This window comes from Xenopus laevis, chromosome 2L (assembly GCF_017654675.1).
Source record: "Xenopus laevis strain J_2021 chromosome 2L, Xenopus_laevis_v10.1, whole genome shotgun sequence".
NCBI lineage: Eukaryota > Metazoa > Chordata > Amphibia > Anura > Pipidae > Xenopus > Xenopus laevis.
In genome coordinates this window covers 189,678,437-189,705,264 of record NC_054373.1, presented here as the reverse complement: position 1 = coordinate 189,705,264, position 26,828 = coordinate 189,678,437, and the positions used below count along the sequence as shown (strand labels likewise).

Genomic DNA, 26,828 nt, shown 5'->3' with positions numbered 1-26,828 from the left:
CCAGGGACAGACCAGGGATTGCTCGGCCGGGGGGATATTTTAGGAGACATGAGGTTTGTTCTTTTTATAGACAGACACATGATCATATTATGGGATATAGTGACAGGGACATACAAGACCCTACTCAGCTACAAAAAGCTGCCGGGGGGCTGAAGGGACAAAACGATGAACCCTGGGCCCTTCTTTCTCAGACCGGGGCCCTTGTGTTCCTGTATGGGGCCCCCTCCTCTCTGTCAATCCCAGTGGATCATTACACAGAAATAATAAGGGTGAAGGGGGTTATAGACAACTGACTGGGGGAACTGGCAGGGGGGTAGTGTTGTTACTCCGACGTTTTGAGATCAGAATGTAGAATATTATAACTGATCCCCCAGTTCAGTGCAGTTTATATGTGTGACATCACAGCAGGGAATAGTCAGGACCAAGGAGGAACCTTAAGGTGGCCATAGACTAAGCAATAGCTACGCAATATGTTGGCACGATATAAATACATGTTAATTATAATAGACGCACAGATAATATCGTACAAAACAAATTTTCGTCCGATATTCGTTGCGATCGGGCTGGACGGAAAATTTTGATCGGTTGCCTTTGAAGGGACCCAAACATCAGCCATTGTTAGTGCTGAATTGTCAGATACAGGTAGAATTCTATTGTTTCTTCCCGTATATCTACCTGTATATCTACCTGTATATCTACCTGTGTATCGGACGATTCAGCGCTACACGTGTGTATTGAAACGAACGATCTTTCTTGGAAACATCTTTTCCAAGAAAGATCGTAATTGTTACGTCTATGGCCACCTTTACGGTTAAAGTCCAAGTCTGCGGCACCAATAGGGATCAGGAGTAAACGTCGTCAATTTCCAGGCAGAGGTTCAAAGAACACCCAGAAATGTAGAAACAAAATCCTATTATCGGCCATTGAACCCATGACCTCGGCGTCTCTTTATTTCAAATGTTCTCTCAGGATGGGTGATGTCATTGTCGATGCCGGCGCCACTACCCTTACGCACAGGGCCGCCATCAGAAATCACAGGGCCCCATACGACAAAATTTCCTGGGCCCGCTGGTCTGCGCCCACCGCAAGCCCCACCTACAGGTCCGCCCACCTCACAGGTCCGCCCCCGACCACACAGTAAACAAACAAAAAAAAAATATTGGTGGCTAGGGTTCCCACATGTTAATAAAAAATAAAAAAAGATATTGGTGGTCAGGGCCCCCCATAAAAAAACATTTGTGGCCAGGGCCCCCCATTAAAAAATATTGGTGGCTAGGCCCCCACATGAGAAAAAAAAATTGGTGGCCAAAATTGGTGGCCAGGGCCCCCACCCCCACATTATAAGAAAATTGGTGACCAGGGCCACTTAAACGTCCATGCCTTCCCGAAGTCAGCAGCTCTCAGAAAGATGGGGGCCCAGCTAATCAAGTAAGTGTGGCGTGGCAGGGCCCCCTTTACCCTCGGGCCCCCTACAACTCTCCCCTCTGTCCCCCCCTGATGCCTGCCCTGCTTACGCATTTCAGGCACTTTGGCTTTAATTGTAGGCTCACAAAGGTCACATTCCCTTAATTAACCCATATAAAAGTTTAGGCTCAGGTTGTCCTTTTTAGAGTTGTACCTGGGCCTGTGTGGCTTTAATGTGGCCTCCTGCCTGATTCTTATGTTGCCAATATCATTAGTCAGTAGTGATGGGTGAATCTGTGGCATGTGACTATAGATAAGTGCCAAAGTGACCCCTCTGCTCCCCCCCTTGGTGGAGGAAAGAACTACATGGAGCACATTGTCTCAACTAATGGAATTTAAATGAGATCCCCATTCACTAGGCAGGTCCATTCATTAGACCAGGGAGGGAATTAAAATAACGACTAACCTGTGTTGGTGGTCATGGGAGTCACTAGAGGTAGATAAGAGTTTACTGTATATAAAGTTGAGACACTGACCTTTCTCATACTCACAGTTGTAGATACTCTGTTCTCCTGTAGAATTAAGGGTAATGTCATTTTTATTATTCTCTGTACTGAAATCGGGGCCAATGAATGTCTTCAAGGGCAGGATGAGCACTTCTTCCTCACCAGGGAAATAATACATGATAATGTGTCGACTATAATAGCTAGACCCCTGAGGCAGAAGAGTGATAAAGAGCCCACCAAAGAGGGAGAAGTCAAGTGAGGGCGTTCCTGCGGACTTGCTCCTCGAATCATACAAAACATATTAACCTATCCTAGTCGTAGCCTGCTCTGGCTATTTAGATAGTGCCAAGTATATGATAAAACCTATTCTTCGTAGGGCCTCAAACACCACGGAACACTCCTCCCAGAGCACTCTGGATGAGTGAGAGAGGACGACCGTCCTGATAACAGAGCTAACAGATTCAACGAATCTAGGTCTCTTTAGTGCAGAGACCTAAAGAGGAGAAGCACCCCTAGGAGCAACAATTTCGCCTTTCCAAAAAAGTGGTCTGTATCTCAAAACTGAAAGACACCATCATAAAGGTTAGGGCGACTACATCTGAGAGAGCCTATGTTACATATGAATACACATATGGTGTATAAAGCACATAAAAAATAAAGAGCCAGAGATTCAGATAGAAAATCGCTCCTGGACAGTCTTTCCCGAGCCCTCTGAAAGTGGCGCTATCTCAAAGACTGCGCTTGAACATTCGGAATATAGAGTAGGAGAGTAAAAGTACTCTTGTGAGTATCCTCCCATAGCAATGCCTATAGGCAACTAGTACTATTTGACAAAGTCTACAGCCACTTAACTAATTCCTCTGCGGGATACTCTTCTTAATCGACTCTACTCCATTGTTCCCTCCTCTCAATTCTCCCTCTCTCACACACTATTTGCACTGGAGTGGCTCTGAATCTCCCTTCACAGAATGATCAGGCCATAAGAAGTATCACTCAAGCTATTGTAACTTCTTCTTCTCCTTACATCAAAATGTAGCCTATGAGAGATGAGTTTGCGATCCATGCCCCACACTCGAGATGCGACCCCATACTGTTCTCCCACCGTCACACAAGATTCATGAAGGAGAGAGTAAAATGCCTAGGACGCAACTGTGCTCGTAAGCTCCTATATCTTGCCCTCTGTATGATCCATTTGCGATACATACCGTTGCCCCCTTGATGTATAACATTACTAACCTAAATAATATTAGCCACTACTACCCAGTAGTTTCTGCGCGCGCCTCAAAGAGCACAGACTGGGAGACTACTATTTTTTGAGTGCAAATACAGGGCTATAATTGGGCCCCTCCATGAGGGAGCCGGCCGACCAATTATAGATATTTCGAACCCCAGGGATTGAGAAGCTAATCCAAAGAGCATGATGCTTCTGTCATATTGAGCAGAACCTAGTGCTGTCTAATGAAGCTACTTTATGAGTCGAGAGTGGGAGCGTGCGCTATTATTAGAAATGACACCCAACTTAAGGCATTTAAAGTATGCCGGCGATAGTTATTAGTGTACGCTCAAGTGTAATAGTACTCCAACGAGCTGTCAGGTGAAGAATGCTTCCTCACCTACTAATATACGGGGCTAATACGAAAGTGCTAAATCCCCAATTATATTACCACAAAACCTCATCTAGACAAGTTTTATCCTAGATGTCTCCAGTGAAACCCATTAATACCAAACACAATTTAGATAAATCAGTCCATCCCTGTCTCTCCCACCACTCTATGCTCTTATATAGCCATCACCCTACGTAAATATTAGTCTGGCTCATGCCTACTCGTACGATCAAGGTGGCTAAGTCGCGGTTATAGTACCTGCTGCCAGCTCATACACTACATGTAAATTAGCCCTTAGTAGTATTTACCATAACTATATACCCTCCTAAAGCAGTATACTGGAACTTAAGTAGATTCGAAATACAAGGCGCGACTGTAACTATCCAGATACACAAGAGTGAGACGCAATACTGAGTAACCATCTATTCCACGGTAATAAGATCAACAGTTATGCCTAATAGTAATACATGAAGTGTCTGATATATGAGCAGCAGCGTGTTACAGACGAGTGGACATACGCACATTGATACGTCACTACTACACTATTCACTTAAGTTCGCGAAGCTCCTACCCTAGGACTTACAATGCTTCCTCTGAGAGATTGGAAGAATCCTGTTATATTAACAATGTCAATATACAAGGTGTTATACTCCCAAGTTCTACATACATCCACAAACGCTAGCCTGTAGTGTGACCCTATGTGCTAAGTGTGCAAATCTCCTCACGAGTCTCTATTCCCGAACACTCAACAGCCCTAAAACAACCCAACTTATATACTTAATATCCGCGAAAGTATCTCTCTTAGTGATACTGATCTATATAAATGTATAAGCCGGTGCTACACCGATACTAATAAGGTGTATCATATTGAGTGGAAGCATACATCGTGACATTATCATGAATAACATCTTAAAGAGTACACTACTGGATGAACATCACTCAATATTCTGACGTCAATCTCTCTGCAACATTGTTTACTGTCAAAGTGAGCAATAAATAAGCCAATTATCTCTTGAAGTTCAGAATACAAGTCATCGTTATACCTCACGCTTGTGACGATAGCTAAGAGCCTGCCTGTTAGGCAGAAATAAGTGAACCCGCAGACAATCCTATCACTAATGTTCCGCTCACTGTGTCCAAATTACACACACACTGCACAGAGGATACACAAGTTCTACACTAGTTGTGTCATTAGTAGGAGGGGTTTAGGTTGTGTCCTTGGAGGATTCCCCAATCCTGGGCTGTTTTATATCAGAGCAGCCTCTCCCTATATATAAACTGCAGGGTGTGGAGAATATAAAGTAAATACAAGTGCCAGTGAGCAGGGATAGTTTAATTGGGGGGACATTCTAAAGGCCTGAGGGTTGTTGCTTTTATTGACATCTGATCATATTATGGGATACAGTATTAGGGATATGGTGTAAGGAAAGAGCAGCAATTTCCACTCAAGTACTAAAAGCTGCCGGGGGCTGAGGGGCCAAAACTATAAGACCTGGGGCATCCAGTCTCATCCAGGGGCCCTTGTGTTCCTTATGGGGCCCCCTCCTGTCTGTTCATCCCAGTGGCACAGATCTGTATGATGCCCAGATTTCCCTTCACATTACAGTATGTGTATAGAAAACGGATCCGCACACACACTGGTTAAAGGAGAAGGAAAGGTTAAAAGTAAGTGAGGTTTATCAGAAAGGTCTATATAAATACACCAGTAACCCCTCAAAGTAATGCTGCTCTGAGTCCTCTGTCAAACAGCACATTTCTTTCCTTCTATTGTGGCTCTGGCTTCTGTATCAGACTAACTGTTTTCAGCTTAAACCTCCAGGGCTAGGGCTTGAGCATGCTCAGTTTGTTCCTCTCCCCTCCCTGCTGTAATCTGAGCCCAGAGCTATGAGTCAGCAGGGAGAGACTCAGGCAGGAAGTGATGTCACACCAAGCTAATATGGCAGCTGCTATCCTAAACAAACAGAGAGCTTCTAGAGCTTATTACTCAGGTATGGTAAAACATTCTACAGAATAAATATAGCATTCTAGCTTGTACTATTGCAGCTAATCTATTGGCAATAAAATGCCTCCGTAGCTTTCCTTCTCCTTTAATACAGTCGGGGAGTATCCCCTTTTATTTAGCCACCAAACATTCAACGTTTCGGGGGGGAACACCCACCCTTCACATTACAGTGGCACCAACTCTCACAGAACTTTCCTTATTTTATTATTATTATTATTATTTGTATTATTGTTGTTGTTGTTATAATTATATTATTATATTTATATATGCACTGTACAGTGCATAAATGGGGGAGACAAATCACATAATAAATATATACAGAATCATAGAACAAAGAGCTCAGGTGCTTTGTGTAAGAGACATAGTGGGAAGGAGGTCCCTGTCCTGTAGAGCTTACAGTCTAAGTGGATGGGAGGATAACATACAGGCACAAATTGGAGATGAAAAAGTGCACAAGGTAAGTCATAGTCAGTAGGGACAGGACTGGGTTAATGTTCTAGTGATCCAAAAGGAAGGCTCTGAGTTTTTTTTTGACGAGATTAAGAGAGGATTCCTTACAGAGGAATTCAGGGATGGGATATCAGAGGGAAGGAGCAGCAAGATAGAAGGGTTTGAGACGAGAGGTGGCAGTTAGTGATGGGCCAATTTGCGCCATTTCGCTTCGCGGGAAAATTCGCAAATTTCGTGCGAAATTCGCGAAACTGGGAAAAATTTGCGAAACGGCGCCCGTTTTTTTGATGCCGGCGCCTGTTTGTGACGCCGGCGCCCGTTTTTGACGCGAATTTTAGCGGGCGTTTTGCGAATTTATTTGCTGGCGGCAAATCACGCAAATTCGCCGCAAATTTGCGCCTGGCGAATAAATTCGCCCATCACTAGTGGCAGTGGATGTGGATAGTGTGAAGACAAGGGACTCCGAGAAGAGCGGAGAAGACAACTAGGAACGTATAGTGAGACAAGAGAAGAAATGTAGTGAGGAGCAGAGCAGTGAGGGACATGAATGTCAGTAGAAGGAGTTTATATGTTATCCTTTGCTTAACAGGCAGCTACACTAAGGATTTTAGTTGGGGTTGAGCAGGTTCCCTTTTAGGAGAGAGCAGAAGGGTCCTGGTAGCAGAGTTTAAGATTGATTGGAGGGGAGAGAGATGGGAGTCAGGAAGACCAGTTAGGAGGAGATTGCAATAGTCTAAACAGGAAAAGATAAGGGCATGGATTAGTGTTTTGGTTGTTGTTTGTGAAAGAAACGGGCGCATCTTGGCTATATTGCGGGGGAACTACAGTTTTTTGCAGTATTATTAATATGATTAGCAATATGAATAAGTAGCGTGCTGAATTAACCGGGTTAATAGTTAACACAAAAACAAAACTGTTTGTCCATAATGATCATTGCTTTGCAAGGAGGAAGAAGGAGGAAGAAGAGTAAAAACAGTGAGCCATGGGGTTGGCAGCAACGAGCTGTGGGGGTGTTTCGCTGGAAAAGGAATGGGGGCACTTCAGGAAATAGATGATATCATGAGGAATGAGGGTTATGTAGAAATTCTGAAGCAACACCTCAAAACATCAGCCCAAAACATACAATGTTTGGCAATGACCCAAAGCAAAGCTCCAAAGTTATAAGATGACTGAACGACAACAAAGTGACTGGAGTACTGGAGGGTTCATCACAAAGGCCACATCTGAATCCCATTGTCATAGCAAAGAAGCCCCCAACCAACCCCAGTTCTGTCAGGAGGAACAGGCAACAATGGCAGCAGAATATTGTGAGAAGATGCTTTGCTCTCAGTGTTGGTCAAGTTACAGGACAAGGAAAGGCAAAAAAATAAAATCCCATTTTTACTTTCTTTAATGAAAAATATACCTATCTCCAATATACTTTAATTAAAAAATGTGTACCGTTTTTATAAGAAACCTGAAATTCTCCCTTCATTTACTGCTGTGGATAGGAATTGTCAGACGGTCCCTAACTGCTCTGCAGGGAAACAATCAGACTTATGTACAGCAGGGGGAGCCCCCGCCTTACTTCCCAGCCATGCAGAACTCAAGCAGCTTTGTTTATGACGATCCCTAAGCAGCCCAGATCACACTGAGCATGTGCACAGTCTTAGTCTTGCAAAGATGTATAACAAAGTTACAAGATGGGGACCCCCTGTGGCCAACTTTGAAAGCATAAATCATTTGTTTGATTAGGCTTGTGGTGCAGTAAGTTCATGTTTATGTTTAGTATACAAAATACAGCATTTCTAGCCTTATTCTAGTTTACACTTTACTTGTCCTTTAAACCTTCAAAGACAATGACAAGCTTTGGAATGTGTGACTTGGGACAGGACATCAGATACTGGAAATAAAAGCTGAAATAAATGGCTCTCGTGTTGTTACTTTGCCATGACCTGATATCAAATTAAAGTAGATCCCCTATTGGACATAACTCAGGTCACATGATCAGAGTGAGGTTGTACAACATTGGGATATAATTAGCATTGGTGTAAGGGGAACTCTTATTTCTGAGAAATGATGTTGTTTTGTACAACACTGGAGACTTTCCATGGAACAGTTCTGCAGCTTTTTTAGCCATTTCTGCTTATCGTCACAAAAAGGATCAACAAAATGTTGTAGGCAGTTATGATTAATATGTGGAGCGGTGTCACATTGTGTTAAAAATGAATGTTATCTTTAAAAATAGCCCCTTTTTTGGAGCTCCATGTTAAGATGGTCCCTGTTCGGGTTACAAATGAGGAGTGGGTGTGTCCTAATGTTCCCTGCCAGAAGCACAGCCAATCACAGCCTTGCAGTCACACAAGCACAGACAGGCTTCAGTTCCCTATCAGGTCCTGCAAGCTGCTGATTGGTTCCTGTCCTACAGTGCATTAAGCTGAGTGCTGACAGCTCCCCTGCACAGCCTGGGAAAGGAGGCGGCTACAAGTGGAACAGATGGGCGGGACTAGTGAGGGTTTTGCAGAAATTTACAATAAATTAACCAAAAAACACTACTTTTTCAAGCACATTCCTTCTAAATCTAAATGAGTAAAATGCACTGGTACATTCTTATTTTTTACATAATACGTCTCCTTTAAGATTAAAGAGCTAGTTCATCTGTAAATCCCATTTTAGAATGTTGAAGATGTTCTGATACAGTTATTCTAAGACAGTTTCCAATTAGTCTTCATATTTTATGCTTTAAAATTATTTTGTTTTCGGCAGTTTTCCAGTCTGGAATTTCAAAAGCTGTTTATTCAAAAATAATCAGCCATTTTATGACTGAAAAAAGATAAAGGTGAGCTTCCCCTTTAAATTTTAGTGTTATGGCCCTATATGTGTGTCCCACGTAGGCTCTTACCTAATGCTCATTTTTATTTAACATATATATATATATATTTGTTTGTTTTTTTTTTATTACTGAAATGCAAAGTATTACACAATAATCAGAACACGTTTTGCAATAGAAACTGCACGTTTGTTAAAATTCCCGATAGAGGAAATGAGTTGTTTTGAAGAAATTTTTGTTTTTTCGGAATAGTCACCATTGATGATGTAGTATTATTATTATTATCCTGTTTATGGCAACAAACATTTGATGCTGAGTCTGATGAAATCCACGAGGAACTTAAAATACGTTGGTTTCTCAGCTTCAATCAGTCGGAAGCAAAGGAGAAGCTCTCCAGTGTCAGGATCAACATTATCTTTTATTTGGGAAATATCTTTCTTTTAAGAAGGAATGACATTTTTTGTTCATTTTGGATTTCAAAAATCAAATGAAATGAAGTGATGACAAAATGTAATTAAAACCATTTAGATTTTAAGAAATTCCATGTAGCATTTGCTTTATAGAACAATTTATTGAATTCTCCATTTCTATGGAAGGAAAAACTCTCTACAGTCTCCTGAATCTGGAATCATTTCTATCTCTAACTTAGTATATTTTTCCCTTTCAGAAAAAAACTCCAAACTGAGGCAGAATTCTGTTTCCTGAATTTGGGACAGGGAAGGCCACACAATAGCTTTTGATTTCTTAATCTCAATAAGGACAGTTTTGTTTTGTAGTACAAATTTTGTTAAATTTTGTTCCAATTTTTTTTAACATATTGATGTTTTAAGACAGGACATTTAAAACAGGATATGAATTTTTTGGAAATATCAGCATTTTAAAAAAAAAATTGTCAATTTCTTACAAAAGGATTCTGGTAAAATGTAAAGAATATAATGTAGATGAATCAGAAGGGATTATAATGCCCAAATATTTTAAAGTTCTTAAAGAAGTATTTATCTTAAAGTATAATAAGATATTTTTGGGAATGGAATCATAAATGTCTAACGCTTATGTTTTGTTTAAATTGACAATACAGCCTTTGGGGCCTTTTGCCTAGAATATGTATTAGAGCATACTCTTTTAAAATCCCCAGAAATCCTGTCTCTCTACATGCAGTCTGGAAAAATCATCAGAAATCCTGTCTCTCTACATGCAGTCTGGTAAAATCATCAAAAATCCTGTCTCTCTACATGCAGTCTAGTAAAATCATCAGAAATCATGTCTCTCTACATGCAATCTAGTAAAATCATCAGAAATCATGTCTCTCTACATGCAGTCTGGAAAAATCATCAGAAATCCTGTATCTCTACATGCAGTCTAGTAAAATCATCAGAAATCATGTCTCTCTACATGCAGTCTGGTAAAATCATCAGAAATCCTGTCTCTCTACATGCAATCTAGTAAAATCATCAGAAATCATGTCTCTCTACATGCAGAATATGTGCCAAAGTCAGTTATAGATTTTGTTGTGTTGGAATCAGTTATTTGAGTGAACTCTGATACATCTGCTAGGAAAGGGAGCCCCCTAAAAGATATACTCGATCTGTCAATCAAAATCAGGCTCCGAATGAAGAGAGACAGATACTAAGAGGGAAAAAGTGAAGAGCAACTTGATTATTTCAGAAATGAATGAGAATTTTTTATTGATTATATTTAGGAAGCTTATTATTTCAGTTTGATGAAGCTTATGTTGAATGTTCATGTCTGTAATATTTCACCAACAGAACTGCATCATTTTTCCTCACAGTTCCTGAGTTCAGTTCCTCTTATGGCTTTTACTTTAAGGTTTGTGGAATCAGAAGTGGGAGCAATGTCTCCTCTCTCCAGACGACACTGTCCTGAATGTCTCAGGAATAAATCCGCTGACAGTAAAAAAAGTTTCCTGAGTAAAATGAGGTGATTAATGGAGCTTCACTCTTGCTTCTTCTTCTCATTCTGCAGCATAAGTGGAAGTAGCCCACTCACACTCACACTCACACTCACACTCACACTGGCTCAACTTCCTTTCCCAGGGTAACATGGCCCCCGCAGGGACCACCTGACAGAACCCAGAATGGGAGGGACTACAACAGGGAGCCGCCCACTGCTTCTATATAAACTAACAGTGACTGGGCCCAATGGGATCAGATGTTTTGGTTTAATATCATTTTAAAAGAACAGTTACAGGATCAGTTTTAAATCTGGTGTAAAAAAAATAACAGAAATGATCCCATTGGGTAAAGAAACCTCAATAAGGTCCAACATGTAAATGTACTGAGCTGGGAAACTGCTATTCTGCTCCTCTGTATCTGCCCCAATTGTACACGTTCCACCAATAAGAGAGAGAGAATAAAGTAACAAAACCAAAGTGTTCTTTATTAATGAACTTGCAAGAACTGAGCCCAGTGATGATGGAGAGGCTGGAACTGATGTGCAGGAAGGTCTGACTGTCTGGAACAGTCTCTATGAGGAAAAGACAGGGCAACGATAGAAATCTCAGTACCTGACACTCAGTCCTTGTGTCGTTTTCAGGTCCTTGGATGAGAGTCATTCTGAGAAGCAGAGACAGAAGCACAGAGTGACAGTTACTGGTGATATACAGAAATGACAGTTACTGGTAAGGGTCAGACACAGAAGCAGAGGGTGAGGGTTACTGGTGAGAGTGACAGTTTTAGGTGAGAGTGAGAGCTACTGCTGAGAGTAACAGAATGTATTGTGTGATAATTACTGGTGATATTCAGAAATAGAAATGACAGTTACTGGTAAGGGTCAGACACAGAAGCAGAGGGTGAGAGTTACTGGTGAGAGTTAATGTAAAAGTGAGAGTTACTAGTGAGCGTGACAGTTAATGGCGAGAGTGACAGTTACTGTGACAGTTACTGGTGAGAGTGACAGTTACTGTGAGAGTGACAGTTACTGTGAGAGTTACTGTGAGAGTTAGAGTTACTGGTGAGAGTGACAGTTACTGGTGAGAGTGACAGTTACTGGTGAGAGTGACAGTTACTGTAAAAGTGAGAGTTACTACTGAGAGTGACAGTTACTGGTGAGAGTGACAGTTACTGTGAGAGTTACTGTGAGAGTGAGAGTTACTGGTGAGAGTAACAGAATGTATTGTGTGATAATTACTGGTGATATTCAGAAATAGAAATGACAGTTACTGGTAAGGGTCAGAGACAGAAGCAGACAGTGAGAGTTACTGGTGAGAGTGACAGTTACTGGTGAGAGTAACAGTTACTGTGACAGTTACTGTGAGAGTTACTGGTGAGAGTGACAGTTTTGGGTGAGAGTTACTGGTGAGAGTAACTGGTGAGAGTGACAGTTACCGTGAGGGTTACTGCTGAGAGTGACAGTTCTGGTGATATTCAGAAATAGAAATGACAGTTTCTGGTAAGGGTCAGAGACAGAAGCAGAGAGTGAGAGTTACTGTGACAGTTACTGGTGAGAGTGAGAGTTAGTGGAAAGGCTACAGTGACTGATGATAAAGAATAATATAATATTATACACAAGTTCCGCTCTGACTGGACCCAGTGGTTCCGCACTCACTGCCCGTGTGACTTATGGGGCAACACAGTCACATGATCATTAGTCACATCACCTGACTCTCTCCTCACTGTCACATGTTCCCTGGGGGGGGCAGAGTTATCAAAGGTCAAAAACAAATTCCCCTTTTTCATAAACAATGAAAGAAATAGATTTTCTCATTTGGAGCAGAAATGTACATTTTTGGCCCTTAGGAGCGGGTGGGTGTGGCCTGCTTAGAGGTGTAGGGGGGGAGTGGGGTAATTAATAATAATAATAATAATAATAAGTGTCCCACTGTAGCCTCCCCTGTACTACAGAATACTCCTATTATCACTGTACAGATGAACAGAATGAAGTGCGAGTGTTTATACGGCATTTATTGGTGAGTTTTACAGCCGTCCCTGTGTCTGGCACTACATTCAGTCTAACTGAGCCCTTATATATCATTAAAATTATTAGGGATTTATAGAAATAAGCGCAATGTCCCCGGAATGTCCCCGGCACCAGTCGACTAATAGTCAAGGGGGGAGCGAGACACTCTCTGAATCACAAGAGCGTTGGCATCAGGTGGGGCAGAGGGGTTCTCACCTTCAGCAAATGTCTCCTCACTTTCAGAGATCCTAGAGGTGACTTCAGCTTTTTCTTCTAGGGATTCCGAGGCCACGCCCACTGCCTCCGTTTCACTCACTAACGGTAATGGAAGCTCCGCCTCCTGGTCTGTGAGCAGAGCGCCACCTTCTGTGGGTAAATCCTCGGAACTTGCTGCTTCAGCCTCACTGGGATCTCCAACCACTAAAAACATGGGAAAAACATACTAATAGTGTTCGGCAAACGATGAACTGCCCCTTTAAAGGGGTTGTTCACTTTTGAGATAACTGTTAGTAGGATGTAGAGAGTAATATTCTGAGACAATTTGCAATTGGTTTTCCTTTTTTATTATTTGTGGTTTTTGACTTATGATTTGAATAACTGAGTGGAATATGAATAGGAGAGGCCTGAATAGAAAAATGAGGAATAAAACACAGCAATAACATTATCTTTATAGCCTTATGGGGCATTTGTTTTTTAGATGGGGTCGGTGACCCCCATTTGAAAGGTGGGAAAAGGCAGAAGAAGAAGGAAAATGTACATACCTGGGGCAGGGGGTGTGGCCTCAGCAGTTGGTGACAAGTGGGTCAGGCCAGTGATATTGTCAGGGTTCCACTTAGTTACTGGCACTGCCAGGGGCTCCTCTTCTTCATCTTCATCTTTCTCCTTCCAAAAGAAACGACAGTTAGTGAATGAATCCCCCCAATGCCCATTAGTCTGATTGGGTAAAGTTCATACTGGGACCAGCGTTGTGTGTGTGAGACTATTACGTGCAGGGGAGTACAGGCCGGTATCCCTGACACAATACATTGGCTTCAGTTATGCCATGATCTGTGCAGTATACACGGGGGTAATTGGGGGTCCTTCCTATCGAGCTGTAACTGTGATTTCTTCCTGCTCATTCCACTGACAGTGAGTGACACCCGGTAATAATACGACAACCTTGTCCCCACTACTGCACACACCACATACCAACTACATACAACTCTATTTTCAACTATACTGCCATATTCCTGCTCTACAGTCACTCCATGTCACACTCCATGCCACACTCCATACCACACTCCATGTCACACTCCATGCCACACTCCATGTCACACTCCATGCCACACTCCATGCCACACTCCATGTCACACTCCATGCCACACTCCATGTCACACTCCATACCACACTCCATACCACACTCCATACCACACTCCATGTCACACTCCATGCCACACTCCATACCACACTCCATGTCACACTCCATGCCACACTCCATGCCACACTCCATGCCACACTCCATGCCACACTCCATGTCACACTCCATGCCACACTCCATACCACACTCCATGTCACACTCCATGCCACACTCCATACCACACTCCATGTCACACTCCATGCCACACTCCATGTCACACTCCATGTCACACTCCATGCCACACTCCATGTCACACTCCATGCCACACTCCATGTCACACTCCATACCACACTCCATGCCACACTCCATGTCACACTCCATGTCACACTCCATACCACACTCCATGCCACACTCCATGCCACACTCCATGCCACACTCCATGTCACACTCCATGTCACACTCCATACCACACTCCATGCCACACTCCATGTCACACTCCATGCCACACTCCATGCCACACTCCATGTCACACTCCATGTCACACTCCATGCCACACTCCATGCCACACTCCATGCCACACTCCATGTCACACTCCATGTCACACTCCATACCACACTCCATGCCACACTCCATGTCACACTCCATGTCACAATCCATGCCACACTCCATGCCACACTCCATGCCAGCCACAACCTGGGACAGGCCAGTCAGTACAAAGCCTTCAAAAGCAGGGGGGTCCTTGTACCCAGGGTGGGTCCGGCCTCTAGCTTGTCCCTGGATGCTCCTCCGGGGAGGGGGTAACTGTGCAAATCAGTTAAAGGAGATGATCAATCAGCATCAGGTAAGTGGAGAATATCTGCAATTTACTGCTTCTGCCTTGAACCCCCACTCCCATTGCTACTGGACAGAAGGTGTTAGGGAATGTCCTGTCTACTCGATTTGTTCATAGAAAGTGCCATACTATCTGCAATCTACTGCTTTTGCCTGGTAAGATCAGCTAGGTATCAGCCAAAGTCGGCTACAAAACCAGCCAAGAGTCATTTCAACAGTAGCCCAAATATAGCACAATATGTGTAATGAAAAAAAAGTCAGAAAAAAATAAATGATAAATGAATATATGTAAAAATACACCTTTTTCAAATTTTCACTAATTTTTCCATAAAGTAAAATGGGACTAATTCCCCCATCACAGAGGGGTCCAGGAGGTATAGGGGCCCAATAAAGCCCTAATTCATATACAAGATCAATACATATTGAGAAAACAGCTCAATCTCTAGACATTTTGGTGGCCAGTAGATTTTTGCCCCAAAATTGTCGAATTGGAAAGTCAGTGGAAAATGTGAGAATGATTAATTGGGACGGGAGACTGGGGTACAGAGGCCAAAATCTGGGAACTACACAAGTCAGTCCATTAAACTTACAAATTATGCAAAAACGACATTCCCCAACATGCACTGGGAGACACAGGCTCAGCACATTAGAGCTGGTTTCCAAAGTACGAACAAGGTAAAGCCCAAAAAGTAGCCCAAACCCGTACCTTGGCTACTTTGTACCTTCAAACCCGCCTGGGCTTTAAATTACCCACTAACCTGGCAACCCTGCCTGGCACAGACTCCTCCCATTGCTACTGGCCGGGGGAGGTACTTACCTGCTCTGTCTGTTCATAGGTCCCGTGCTGCTCACATCCAATGTCAAATATGTATTTGCCGGGGCCGAGGAGCTGGAGGAACATACGGACAATGAACCCTTTGTAAATCAGTGCATTAACCATTTGTGTGGCACCCGGTGGCTGCTCAACACTATATGAAATTGCCTTGTATAGGAAGGGAATGTATATGTAGAACTCCCAACATTTGAAAAATGAACAAAAAGTTGTGTTGTGTCATTTTATGGCCACACCCCCTAATTACCATGTCCATGTTACAAAATTTGGCAGGTTGTTAAAGTCTGAAGACATTTCTGGGAGTTTTAGTGCCATGTTTTATGTGTTATTACACTTTTGCTAATGGAGGTGAATTGCCCTTTAAACTGTGAGTCTCGGTTCTCCCAAGGGACCTGCTTATCTTAAATTGTTACAAATGCATCTAAGTGCAGCAGCTGAGTATTCTGGGCTCTCTGCCCATTTTGTGGTTGTTCAGAGCAGGAGATCAAAGAGAAAACCAGGACATTTCAGTAACAAGCCAGGACTGGGGGCGGAGCTGTCAAAATCAGGACTGTCCGACAGAAATCTGGACAGTTGGAAGAGATGTTGTGCTGCTCCCAATGCACCAATAATCCGCCATACTGGTGCTTAATGGTCATACTGGAGCTTATTGGTCATACTGGTGCTTAATGGTCAGACTGTTGCTGAATGGGCGATATTGGTGCTTAATGGTCATACTGGTGCTTAATGGTCATACTGGTGCTTAATTGGCGATACTGGTGCTTAATGGTCATACTGGTGCTTAATGGTCATTCTGGTGCTTAATGGGCGATACTGGAGCTTAATAGGCGCTACTGGTGCTTAATGGGCGATACTGGTGCTTAATGGGCGATTCTGGTGCTTAATGGTCATACTGGTGCTTATTGGTCATTCTGGTGCTTAATGGGCGATACTGGAGCTTAATCGGCGATACTGGTGCTTAATGGGCGATACTGGTGCTTAATGGTCATACTGGTGCTTAATGGTCATGCTGGTGCTTAATGGGCGATACTGGTGCTTAATGGGCGATACTGGTGCTTAATGGGCGATACTGGTGCTTAATGGTCATACTGGTGCTTAATGGTCATACTGGTGCTTAATTGTCATACTGGAGCTTAATGGGCGATACTGGTGCTTAATGGGCGATACTGGTGCTTAATGGTCATACTGGTGCTTAATGGTCATTCTGGTGCTTAATGGGCGATACTGGTGCTTAATGGGCGATACTGGTGCTTAATGGTCAGACTGGTGCTTAATGGACGATACTGGTGCCTAATGGTCATACTGGTGCTTATTGGTCATACTGGTGCTTAATGGTCAGACTGGTGCTGAATGTGCGATATTGGTGCTTAATGGTCATACTGGTGCTTAATGGTCATACTGGTGCTTAATTGGCGATACTGGTGCTTAATGGTCATACTGGTGCTTAATGGGCGATACTGGAGCTTAATAGGCGCTACTGGTGCTTAATGGGCGATACTGGTGCTTAATGGGCGATACTGGTGCTTAATGGTCATACTGGTGCTTATTGGTCATTCTGGTGCTTAATGGGCGATACTGGAGCTTAATAGGCGATACTGGTGCTTAATGGGCGATACTGGTGCTTAATGGTCATACTGGTGCTTAATGGTCATGCTGGTGCTTAATGGGCGATACTGGTGCTTAATGGGCGATACTGGTGCTTAATGGGCGATACTGGTGCTTAATGGTCAAACTGGTGCTTAATGGTCATACTGGTGCTTAATGGTCATACTGGTGCTTAATTGTCATACTGGTGCTTAATGGTCATACTGGAGCTTAATGGGCGATACTGGTGCTTAATGGGTGATACTGGTGCTTAATGGTCATACTGGTGCTTAATGGTCATTCTGGTGCTTAATGGGCGATACTGGTGCTTAATGGGCGATACTGGTGCTTAATGGTCAGACTGGTGCTTAATGGACGATACTGGTGCCTAATGGTCATACTGGTGCTTATTGGTCATACTGGTGCTTAATGGTCAGACTGGTGCTGAATGGGCGATATTGGTGCTTAATGGTCATACTGGTGCTTAATGGTCATACTGGTGCTTAATTGGCGATACTGGTGCTTAATGGTCATACTGGTGCTTAATGGTCATTCTGGTGCTTAATGGGCGATACTGGAGCTTAATAGGCGCTACTGGTGCTTAATGGGCGATACTGGTGCTTAATGGGCGATACTGGTGCTTAATGGTCATACTGGTGCTTATTGGTCATTCTGGTGCTTAATGGGCGATACTGGAGCTTAATAGGCGATACTGGTGCTTAATGGGCGATACTGGTGCTTAATGGTCATACTGGTGCTTAATGGTCATGCTGGTGCTTAATGGGCGATACTGGTGCTTAATGGGCAATACTGGTGCTTAATGGGCGATACTGGTGCTTAATGGTCAAACTGGTGCTTAATGGTCATACTGGTGCTTAATGGTCATACTGGTGCTTAATTGTCATACTGGTGCTTAATGGTCATACTGGAGCTTAATGGGCGATACTGGTGCTTAATGGGCGATACTGGTGCTTAATGGTCATACTGGTGCTTAATGGTCATTCTGGTGCTTAATGGGCGATACTGGTGCTTAATGGGCGATACTGGTGCTTAATGGTCAGACTGGTGCTTAATGGACGATACTGGTGCCTAATGGTCATACTGGTGCTTGATGGGCGATACTGGTGCTTAATGGGCGATACTGGTGCTTAATGGTCATACTGGTGCTTAATGGTCATTCTGGTGCTTAATGGGCGATACTGGTGCTTAATGGGCGATACTGGTGCTTAATGGTCAGACTGGTGCTTAATGGATGATACTGGTGCCTAATGGTCATGCTGGTGCTTAATGGGCGATACTGGTGCTTAATGGGCGATACTGGTGCTTAATGGGCGATACTGGTGCTTAATGGTCAGACTGGTGCTTAATGGATGATACTGGTGCCTAATGGTCATACTGGTGCCTAATGGTCATACTGGTGCTTAATGGGTGATACTGGTGCTTAATGGGCGATACTGGTGCTTATGCCAATGGGGGAGGTGGCACTCACCGTTTTGCCAACAAATTTTCCTTGGTAACGATGATTGAGATGAACGAGTTCCCCGGATCCCTCTTGTTTTCCATTCACCCAGGTGCCAATGTACTTGGATCCGGTCTCAGCGTGTGTGTAAACTCCCTGTCCGTGTCTGACACACGCATTACACACGTTAGTGACATGGTAACCCCCCACACACACACTGCAGCACAGTCTAATAATGTGGGACTGGTCTTCTAAACAGCGGTAACAATAACCCACCCTCACTGTTACACACTGACTAATAATGTGGGACTGATTAACTAAACACAATCCATTAGTAATATGGGGGGCCAATGGAGTGCGCTCTGACTGTCACATACAGGACCCCATCTGATCACTTGGATCCCCACTACGGTCAGTGGAGCAGCAATGTACAGGTATGGGACCTGGTATCCAGAATGCTCAGGGCCTGGGGTTTACCGGATAAAGGATCTTTCCATAATTTGGATCTCCATCCCTTAAGTCTACTAGAAAATCATATAAACATGAAATAAAGCCAATAGGCTGATTTTGCTTCCAATAAGGATTAATTATATCTTAGTTGGGATCAAGTACAAACAACTGTTTTATTATTACACAGAAAAAGGAAATCATTTTAAAAAATGTGTATTATTTGGATAAAATGGAGTCTATGGGAGACGGCCTTTCCTTAATTCGGATAACTGGTTTCCAGATATCAGATCCCATACCTGTATAATACAATGGGGATTGACACTGGCTCCAGCAGAAATCTGATTGATAATGTGGGGCCCCCCAAGACTCTGAGGCTTCTCTGCAGGGCAGGAGTTGAGGGGCTTATGGGACACACTAAACCCCCCTGTACAATAAGCCACTCCCACTGCTGCATCTTTCCTATTATACAGCCCCCAGCACATGTCTCTATGTCAAGCCCAGGGGGTTATGGGTAATATCAGGGTCACTTACCTCTGGTGAGACAGCCAGTCCCCACTGTAGGTGTCTCCATTGGGATAATAGTAAACTCCCTGACCCTGTCGCTGATCATCTACCCAGTCACCTAGAGACAAGGAATCCGTGTAAGTGCTGAACTACAACAGTCACATCTAGCAGCTTAAAGGGGAACTGTAACCATTTAACTTGTTTTTTTTACTGTGTTCCAGATCTATTAGCTTTGCTGTCCTGACTCTGCTGTCTGGTTGCTGGGGGTCACTGACCCAGGAACTATTGTTTTTTAGTTTTCTTTTCAGGCTGCAATTATTCATCTTCCAAAGAATAGTGATTGAATCAAAACAGCTTCAGGCAGTAATTTTAAACTGCAATGTGTTTATTATAGCAGTGTAGGCACACTACATGTTTCAGGCATAACCCTTTATCCAACACTGCTCCTTAGTTGCTAGGATAATTAACCCTTGGCAACCATATATCAGTTCTAAGCCTAAGAAATAAATCATAAATTGCAAAAAAAAATAAATAAGACCAACTACCTTGTCGTTCTGCTTCCTACATGAGACTAAAAAAAAGTGTGAGTAATAGTGTGAGTTCTAGTGTTACTACTCCAGTATTACTATATTAGTAGTGTTACTACTTGAGTATTACTTTATTAGTTGTGTAACTACTTGAGTATTACTATATTAGTAGTGTTAGTACTCCAGTATTACTATATTAGTAGTTTAACTACTTGAGTATTACTATATTAGTAGTGTTACTACTCCAGTATTACTATATTAGTAGTGTTACTACTTGAATATTACTATATAACTAGTGTTATTACTTGAGTATTACTATATTAGTAGTGTTAGTACTCCAGTATTACTATATTAGTAGTTTTACTACTTGAGTATTACTATATTAGTAGTGTTACTAATCCAGTATTACTATATTAGTAGTGTTACTACTTGAATATTACTATATAACTAGTGTTATTACTTGAGTATTACTATATTAGAAGTGTTAGTACTCCAGTATTACTATATTAGTAGTTTTACTACTTGAGTATTACTATATTAGTAGTGTTACTACTCCAGTATTACTATATTAGTAGTGTTACTACTTGAGTATTACTATATTAGTAGTGTTACTACTCAAGTATTACTGCTGGTACCTTCATATTTCGAGCCATCGGGGTACATAAACGTGCCCATCCCGTACTTTTTGTTCTGATGATAATCTCCGATGTATCGGGCCCCGTTCTTAAATCGATATGTTCCCTGAGAAAAGAATGACGGAGTGTAAGCTCAGAAGGAGAGTTAAATGAATGGGGTGGGGGATATATATAGAAATCAAAACTTTTCTTCATTTTGTGCAATAAACTGCCCTGAACTACTGGGGGAGGTACTACTGGAGGGGGGGGGCAAATCTGCAGCAACCAATCAAATGTCAGATGGAAACATTAGGGAAGCAAGCTGATTGGCTGATTTGCAAGATGTGGAGCACATGTTATTATTCTGTAAGCTCCATACACAGGGTCAGAGCAGAGTGATGAGAGAAAGGAGTGGGGGGCATAATAACATAGAGATAAAGAAAGGGGACCCTCTTAATGCACAGCAGCCTATGGGCTTAGAGTGTTAGCTCTTTGGAGCAGGGCCTGTTTACTGGCTACTGTTTCACACTGTGTCCCCTGTTTGTTCATCTATAAATAAATCCTGATTAAAAGAACTGTCAGTCCCGGTGCCACTGGAGTGGGCGTGGCTCAGACTGCTGGGCGTGGCTTCAGTGTGAGGGAATTAGTTCAGCAACAGCAGTTACACATCTTACCTGGCCGTGTCTCTTCCCCCCCTCATACTGTCCCTCGTAAGTATCTCCATTGGGCAGTCTTGCCCTCCCGTGCCCGTTCCTCTCGCCCGCCTCATTGCGCTCCCCCTCGTACTCCTGCAACACAATGTCATTGGATCATTACAACTGGGGCTGCACCAAATACACAAACAAACACACAAGCAAATACACAAACAAACACACAAACAAACACACAAACAAACACAACCCCTAGTTTAAATATTACAATGTAAGAAAAATGTTTTAAATGTAATATTGTCCCTATATCCCAGTTTGTTCCCTCATATCCTAGGTCAGAACATCCCATTTTATCCCAATATATCCCGGTTTATTCAGGTAACATTGTAACCACCACAGAATATCCCAGTATAACCCAGTATATTCCAGTAAATCCCAGTACATTCCATAATTCCCATTACATCCAAGTATATTCCAGTACAGACAAGTATATCTCGGTATATCCAGAAAAGCCCAGTATTCGCCAGTACATCCCAGTATATCCCAGTACAGTGAGGTACATACCAGCATATTCCAGTATATAACAGCATATCCTAATACACCCCAGTACATCCCAGTATAGCCCAGTACATACCAGTATAACTAATATATATATAACATCTCTCAGCTATACTGGTATGTACTGGGCTTTACTCGGTTGTGGTGGAACAAGTGGACACATTATTGAGAGGGACTGGGGAAGACCCAGCAGTTGGGGTACACAGAGGTACCAATGATAAAGTGGGGTGAAGTCCTCAAGAATGATTTTAAAAAACTAGGTGTAAAGTTGAGGGCAAAGACTTCCAAGTTAATTTTCTCCGAGATATCACCTGAGCCACGAGCAACACTAAGGAGACAGTGGGAGTGTAGGGAGATTAATGTAAAGAATCCAGCAAATTAATTGTAGGAGTCGCTATAGACCCCCTAATGTAAGTGACGAGGAGCAGGCGAAGCTCCTAATGCAAATAGAAAAGGCTGCTAGTTTAGGTAAAGTAATGATAATGGGGGATTTTAATTAGCCAGATATTGACTGGAGCAACAGTACTGCCAGATCAGTTAATGGGAACAAGTTTATAAACTGTCACATGACAATTTTATGGCACAGGTTGTTGAGGAGCCAACCCTAACCCTGTGTGGCTTAATACAGAAGTAAAGAAGTTAATGGGAAAGAAGAGAAAGGCATTTAATAACTACAAATCTGTAGGGACAGAAGCTGCATTTAATGAATATAAACACTGTAATAAATGTTGTAAATCAGCAATCCGGAAGGCAAAGAAAAGAAAAGTTAATTGCGGTGGAGGTGAAAACTAACCCTAAAAAGTTTTTTAAATATATTAATAGTAAAAAGATGCAGGTTGAGAGTGTTGCTCCATTAAATAATGGTACCAGTATGGTTGTAACAGATACAGAAAAGGCAAATGTGTTAAATCAGTTCTTTTCTTCAGTGTATACAATAGAGGAGTGTGAGTTCCCAGGCTCACTTTATAGCTGCACTGATGGCTCAGCTCAATCTAGTCAGTGGCTGACTCAGGATATGATTCATAAAGCTTTAATACAAATGAATGTAAACAAGGCTCCAGGGCCTGATGGCATACACCCCCGGGTTCTAAGAGAGCTTAGTTCAGTTTTAGACCAACCCTTATTTCTGATTTTCTCAGATTCACTTTCATCTGGTATGGTGCCTATGGATTGGAGAAAAGTTGATGTTATTCCAATATTTAAAAAGGGATTACGATCTCAGCCTGGTAATTATAGGCCTGTAAGTCTGACATCTGTGGTGGGCAAATTATTTGAAGACTTAAGGGATAACATTCAAAATTTTGTCCTAGGGACAGTGACAGTACAGTACATCCCAGTTTATCCAAGTACAGCCCAGTTTATCCTAGCATATCCCAGTTTATACCTGTACAGCCCAGTTTATCACAGTATATCCCAGTACAGCCCAGCATATCCCATCCAGTACAGCCCAGTTTACTCCAGTTTATCCCAGTACAGCCCAATTTATCCCAGTGCAGCCCAGTTTAACCCAGAATATCCCAGTATACCCCAGTATAACCCAGTACAGCACAGTATAGCCCAGTATATCCCAGATCAGGCCAGTTAATCCCTGTATAACCCAGTACAGCACAGAATAGCCTAGAATATCCCAGTACAGGTCAGTATATTCAAGTAGAGGCCAGTATGTCCTTGTACAGCCCAGTATAGCCCAGTTTATCCCAGTACAGGCAAGTACAGCCCAGTATATCCAAGTACAGGCCAGTGTATCCCAGTAAATCCCATCAGAATCTAGTACATCACAGTATAATCCAGTATAACCCAGTACAGCCCAGTATATACCAATATAACCCAGTATAACCCAGTACAGCCCAGTATATCCAAATATAATCCAGTATAACCCAGTACAGCCCAGTCTATCCCACTATAACCCAGTATAACCCAGAACAGCCCAGTAAATCTAAATATAATCCAGTATATCCCACTACAGCCCAGTAAAGCTCAGTATATCCCAGTGCAGCCCAGTATATCCCGGTATAAACCAGAAAAGCCCAGTATAACCCAATACAGCCCAGTAAAACCCAGTACAACCCAGTATATCCCAGTACAGCCCAGTATAAACCAGTATAACCCAGTACAGCCCAGTATATCCCAGTATAAATCAGCATAACCCAGCACTGCCCAGTATTTCCCAGTACAGCCCAGTATATCCCAGTACAGCAAAGTATAACCCACTACAGCCAACAGTATATCCCAGTAAATCCCAGTATAACCCAGTACAGCCCAGTAAATCCAAGTATAACCCAGTATAGCACAGTACAGTCCTCAGCATATCCCAGTAAATCCCAGAACAGCCCAGTGAATCCCAGTATAACCCAGGACAGCCCACAGTATATCCCAGTATATCCTAGTATAACCCAGTAGAGCCCAGTAAATCCCAGTATAACCCAGTACAGGCCCAGTATAACACAGTAAAGTCCCAGAATAACCCAGTACCATTCCCAGTATAACCCAGTAAATCCCAATATAACTGAGTACATTCCCAGTATAACCCAGTACCAGTCCCAGTATAACCCAGTAAATTCCAGTATAACCCAGTAAAGTCCCAGTATAACCAGTACCAGTCCCAGTATAACCCAGTAAATCCCAGTATAACCCAGTACCAGTCCCAGTATAACCCAATACAGTCCCAGTATAACCCAGTACCAGTCCCAGTATAACCCAGTACAGTCCCAGTATAACCCAGTACCAGTCCCAGTATAACCCAGTATATCCCAGTATAACCCAGTACCGTCCCAGCATAACCCAGTAAATCCCAGTATAACCCAGTACAGTCCCAGTATAACCCAGTAAATCCCAGTATAACCCAGTAATCCCAGTATAACCCAGTACAGTCCCAGTATAACCCAGTACAGTCCCAGTATAACCCAGTACAGTCCCAGTATAACCCAGTAAATCCCAGTATAACCCAGTACAGTCCAGTATAACCCAGTAGTCCCAGTATAACCCAGTACAGTCCCAGTATAACCAGTACATCCAGTATAACCCAGTACATCCCAGTATAACCCAAAGTACCAAGTCCCAGTATAACCCAGTACAGTCCCAGTATACCAGTAAACCCAGTATAACCAGTACAGTCCCAGTATAACCCAGTACAGTCCCAGTATACCCAGTACAGTCCCAGTATAACCTACAGTCCCAGTACTAACCCAGTATAACCCAGTATACCAGTACTCCAGTATAACCAGTACAGTCCCAGTATAACCAGTACAAGTCCCAGTATAACCCTACAGTCCAGTATAACCCAGTACAGTCCCAGTATAACCCAGTACAGTCCCAGTAAACCCAGTAATCCCAGTATAACCAGTACAGTCCCAGTATAACCCAGTACAGTCCCAGTACATCAGTAAACCCAGTAAGTCCCAGTATAACCCAGTACAGTCCCAGTATAACCCAGTACAGTCCCAGTATAACCCAGTAAATCCCAGTATAACCCAGTACATCCCAGTATAACCCAGTACCAGTCCCAGTACAGTCCCAGTATAACCCAGTACCAGTCCCAGTACAGTCCCAGTATAACCCAGTACAGTCCCAGTATAACCCAGTACAGTCCAGTATAACCCAGTACAGTCCAGTATAACCCAGTACCAGTCCCAGTATAACCCAGTAAATCCCAGTATAACCAGTAATCCAGTATAACCCAGTACAGTCCCAGTATAACCCAGTACAGTCCCAGTATAACCCAGTACAGTCCAGTATAACCCAGTACAGTCCCAGTATAACCCAGTACAGTCCCAGTATAACCCAGTACAGTCCCAGTATAACCCAGTAAATCCCAGTATAACCCAGTACAGTCCCAGTATAACCCAGTACAGTCCCAGTATAACCCAGTACAGTCCCAGTATAACCCAGTACATATCCCAGTATAACCCAGTACAGTCCCATTATAACCCAGTACAGTCCCAGTATAACCCAGTACAGTCCCAGTATAACCTAGTACAGTCCCAGTATAACCCAGTACAGTCCCAGTATAACCCAGTACAGTCCCAGTATAACCCAGTATAGTCCCATTATAACCCAGTACAGTCCCAGTATAACCCAGTACAGTCCCAGTATAACCCAGTACAGTCCCAGTATAACCCAGTACAATCCCAGTATAACCCAGTACAGTCCCAGTATAACCCAGTACAGTCCCAGTATAACCCAGTACAGCCCCAGTATAACCCAGTACAGTCCCAGTATAACCCAGTACATATCCCAGTATAACCCAGTACAGTCCCATTATAACCCAGTACAGTCCCAGTATAACCCAGTACAGTCCCAGTATAACCCAGTACATTCCCAGTATAACCCAGTACAGTCCCAGTATAACCCAGTACAGTCCCAGTATAACCCAGTACAGTCTCAGTATAACCCAGTACAGTCCCAGTATAAAACAGTACATATCCCAGTATAACCCAGTACATTCCCAGTATAACCCAGTACAGTCCCAGTATAACCCAGTACATTCCCAGTATAACCCAGTACAGTCCCAGTATAACCCAGTACATTCCCAGTATAACCCAGTACAGTCCCAGTATAACCCAGTACAATCCCAGTTAGCGGCGGGAGCAGGTTCCAGGCCGGATACCCCCGTGTCTCTCACCCCAAGATCGGGTTCCGCTTCCTCCTCGAATTCCTCGGATCCCAGTTCGGACATGTTCCGGATTCAGGGTCTGACAGAGACACGAGTGGTAAGTCTGAGGGGTCAGAGGGCTCAGGGGTCGGTGGAGGGAAGATCAGGCGCGGAGAGCGGAGAGACTGAGACTCAGAACTCG

The 26,828-nt window shown here is 43.0% G+C and overlaps 1 protein-coding gene across 1 annotated transcript; it reads right to left on the bottom strand.

The window, feature by feature from the left end:
- Window positions 1–11,151: 11,151 nt before the first annotated feature.
- Window positions 11,152–26,828, bottom strand: rsph1.L (radial spoke head component 1 L homeolog). The gene is given in 9 exon segments (NM_001095320.1): window positions 11,152–11,348; window positions 12,907–13,110; window positions 13,452–13,572; window positions 15,675–15,746; window positions 18,763–18,898; window positions 19,714–19,804; window positions 20,849–20,954; window positions 21,502–21,615; window positions 26,657–26,828. Coding segments are annotated over 9 exon segments (903 nt in total). The 5' UTR covers window positions 26,711–26,828; the 3' UTR covers window positions 11,152–11,343.